At 36.3% G+C, this 4,132-nt stretch overlaps 1 protein-coding gene across 1 annotated transcript; it reads right to left on the bottom strand.

Annotated features, from left to right (window-relative positions):
- Nucleotides 1-573: 573 nt before the first annotated feature.
- Nucleotides 574-1,545, bottom strand: LOC123944312 (olfactory receptor 4K5). The gene has a single exon (XM_046009287.1). The coding sequence runs from the start codon at nt 1,543-1,545 to the stop codon at nt 574-576; it is 972 nt and encodes a 323-aa protein (XP_045865243.1).
- Nucleotides 1,546-4,132: the final 2,587 nt, after the last annotated feature.

Genomic DNA, 4,132 nt, shown 5'->3' with positions numbered 1-4,132 from the left:
GCAAGCACAGGCAGACAGGGTGGCAGGCAGAGGCAGAGGGAGAAGCAGGCTCCCTGCCAAGCAAGGAGCCCAATGTGGGACTCGATCCCAGGACGCTGGGATCATGACCTGAGGCGACGGCAGCCGCTTAACCAACTGAGCCACCCAGGCGTCCCTCATTTTCACATTCTTAAAAACATTATTCATCTGTATAGATTTTTCAGCATACAAATTAGGAAACTGTTAGGACCAGGAAAAATGTCTAAATTTATGCCCACTAAAGAATCAGGTACTCCCTTTTTTTTCCCCCCTATCATATTCATGCTGCAACTAAAGCAGTGAAAGCATTAATACTATCCACATATAGTCATTCTGTTCATTTCCAGAACAAGTAATCATAATATATTTCCCCTATTTTTTTTTATATTTAACTTTTGCTTAGGTGATACCTGGGAAGGGACTAGTTAATATCTATTAGATACTCTCTACATCATCTTCCTCATCACTTCCATCATAATTGAGATATGCCACAAGAACACATTGAAAATATTTATAGACAGAGTATCAATTTGAGGAATTTAAAGGAATTGTGTCTTAATAAAGGGAATTCCTTGCTACTAGTGGAATTTCAGAAATTTTCTTGGGCCTCAGGTAATGGGTCATAATCTTCCTCATGGCAGCCTTCATATCCCTATTTCTTAGTGTGTAAATAATGGGGTTTAGAATGGGGGTGAAAACAGTGTAAAATATGGCAAGAAGTTTATCCACAGGGTAAGTGGTAAAGGGCCACACATAGATAAAGATGCAAGGTCCAAAGAACAATATTACTACAGTGATATGGGCAGCCAGTGTAGAAAACGCTTTGGCCATTGCAGCAGAAGACTTAAACCAGACAGTGACAAGAATAATGATGTAAGAGCTAGCCAAAAAAGAGAAAGTACTTAGGGAAAGGATTCCACTATTGACTACAATTAGTATTTCAATTATGTAAGAGTCAAGACAGGCAAGTTTGGTCACTCGAGGAAGGTCACAAAAAAAGCTGTCTACTACATTGGGTCCACAAAATGGCAGGTTCACAGTAAATGATAACTGGCTTAATGTGTGCACCAATCCCACAGCCCAGGAGACCATTACCAGCACAGTGCACGTCCTTCGACTCATGATGACTACATAGTGTAGGGGTTTGCATATGGCTACGTATCTGTCATATGCCATGGAGACAAGTAGTACCATCTCTCCTCCAGTAAAAAGGTGAATGAAGAATATCTGGGCAATGCAGCCACTGAAGGATATGGTCTTATGTTCACTCAGAAAATCAGCAATCATCTTAGGGGTAGCAAAAGAAGCCTGACAGATGTCCACAAAGGAGAGATTTCCCAGGAGGAAGTACATGGGGGAGTGCAGACTGTTATCAGAAGTTACTGTGATGATAATGAGAAGATTTCCCAGCACAATGACCACATATAACACAGAGAAGAAAACAAAAAAGAAAAGCTGGAGCTCCTGAGAACTAGAGAGTCCCAGCAATACAAATTCAGACACCACTGAAGAATTGACCTTATCCATGGATCCAGGCTGCAGATGGTCTCTGCAACAATCCTAAAGGAGGGGAAATAGTAAGGGATCAGAATTCTGAACCACAGACTTTTAAAGCGAAGGATTCTGAGATCCCAGATATAATGTGTATTTGCTGAATAAGAAATGTTGAAGAGATCATGATAATATACGTGGAGGGTAGGAAGGAGCTTAGAACAATGTCTAAATAAATAATTTTATTTTCTCATTAGAACCCCTTGAGTTTTGGATAGTCAATAATCTATTACATAGTAGTAAACAGGCTTATCCATGAGCTTACTTATGATCACAAGGCAAGAGGAATGACTTAAAGCCAGCTCCACAGGCTTTGTAGATTGACAAAAATAATTTACATCTGTTGTCCTTCTGGTCATTTTCCATCATTAGTTGTAATATATCTTGAAGTATAACATTCTCTTTAACTCTCCAAGTGATATACATGGCTTAATGTTTATTATGTGATGTCAAGTCACACTGACTGTTTGACTTTAGACTACTTTTTCTGAACTTTAATTTCACATTTCAAAAAAGATGGGAAGTGATAAAAATGCCTACTTTACAGAAGGCTTTGAAGTTTAAAAAAGTTGATGACATTCTTCTATCAAAGTAATTCTAACACAATAGTTGTTCTTAATATATTAAATATTCCCATATTAACAAAACTTTACCTTACTGCTATTGCAGGAATCCTACACAATTTAGACAATCCCTACTAAAGAGATACTGTTATGTATTATCTGGGTCTATAGTCAGACAACCCAGTTTGTCAATTATTCATCTGTATAATTTCTTAAAATACATATTGTAACTTTATCTAATGAAATCTTTTTTTAATATATTTATTTATTTATTTGACAGAGAGAGAAGTCACAAGTAGGCAGAGAAGCAGGCAGAGAGAGATGGAGAAACAGGCTCCCCACTGAGCAGAGAGTGGGGCTCGATCCCAGGACCCTGAGACCATGACCTGAGCCGAAGGCAGAGGCCTAAACCACTGAGCCACCCAGGCGCCCCTGTAACTTTATCTAAAACTCATTTCTGCTTGATTATTTAGTACCAGTACCTAAGTTTTCTTTATGCATTTTTGTTTGCAGATCACATTTAGTTTTAGGCTGGAAAATTGTTCAGAGAATAGATCCTGAAAGTTCTCATCACAAAATGAATTTTTTTCTTTTTATTCTATCTATATAAGATGTTGGTATTAACTAAACCTATAGTGATAATTATTTCAAAATATATGTAAATCAAACCATCATGCTATAAAATTGCACAGCGATACATGTCAGTTATTTCTCAGTAAAACTAGAAAAAATTATATTTATTAATTTAATTAAATTATATTTAGGCTAAATTATGCTTCCCTGCTTTACTATTATCAATGGCCTTATTAATACAGCTTTATAACTGATGAAAGAATAGTTGTTGTAGGGGTTTTTGCATAAAGAGATTAAAATGATGAGTTATAAATATCTCATGCTCCTAAAATTATTTTTCGGGGAACTGGAATAATCTTAATAATCCTAAAAAATAATCCGGCATCTCATTATTTTTTCCTATAAGGATGCAGCCCTGCTTTATAAGGCTAATTTAATTGAACTAGAAAAGCCTTCAAGAAGTTCTATTTTAGGAAATCATACTAGTTCTGACAATTAATTTGATCACAGTTTTAGTAAGGAACCTGAATGTGATGTAATTTTAACCCCATGTAAGGGCACAAATATATCTTTCATTCCCTGTTTATTTCATACATGAAGCCAGTCTTCCTAAGTCCCTAGGATACAGCCCCTAGTCTTTCATTTTCTCCTACCAGTTTTATTGAGTTATAACTGAAAAATGAAACAATGTGATGTTTTGATATACACATACATTGTGCAATGATTATGACAATCAAGCTAAGTAACCTATCCATTACCTCACATAGTTTCCTTCCTTCCTCCCTTCCTGCCTGCCTGCCTTCCTTTCTTCCTTCCAGTAAGAACAACTAAGATCCACTCTCTTAGCAAATTTCAAGTATATAATATGGTATTATTAGCTAGTCACCATGCTGTACACTAGATCTGCAGAACTTATTCATCTTACATCTGAAACTTTATATCCTTTGATCAACACAGCCATTCATTTAAATGGATGTTGAAGGGAAGCAGAAAATACTATCCCAAAATATACCACTTTGTCATATTGGTTATTTTGAATTAAAGTTACTTGAAAAACAGTACAAGAAGAATACTCTGAGCCTCCTTTGTTCCCCTGAAAGTGGGAGGTAAATCTCCCAGGTGAAAGGTACCCTCCCTGTACCAAGAGGGTAAAAGGCATCCTTATCACCAGATATAAAGAGTTTAGGAGTTTATAGAAGACTATATAAGCAACTATTATTATTTCTTCACTAATTTAATACCTCAAGCCCAAACCCCTTCTATCTTGTTAGTTCTTCACAAACTTACTGTTTCTTTGTCTAAAAGGTACAAAAACTTCCTGCTTTGGTCACTTCTTTGAGTCACATTTTTTTATGGGATTCCTGTGCAAACAAAATGAAATTCCTCTTTCTCTTATTAATCTGTCATATGTCAATTTAATTACTAGA

This window comes from Meles meles, chromosome 6 (genome assembly GCF_922984935.1).
Source record: "Meles meles chromosome 6, mMelMel3.1 paternal haplotype, whole genome shotgun sequence".
Classification (NCBI taxonomy): domain Eukaryota; kingdom Metazoa; phylum Chordata; class Mammalia; order Carnivora; family Mustelidae; genus Meles; species Meles meles.
Note: the sequence above shows the minus strand (reverse complement) of the source record. Positions and strands in the feature narration are given on the sequence as shown.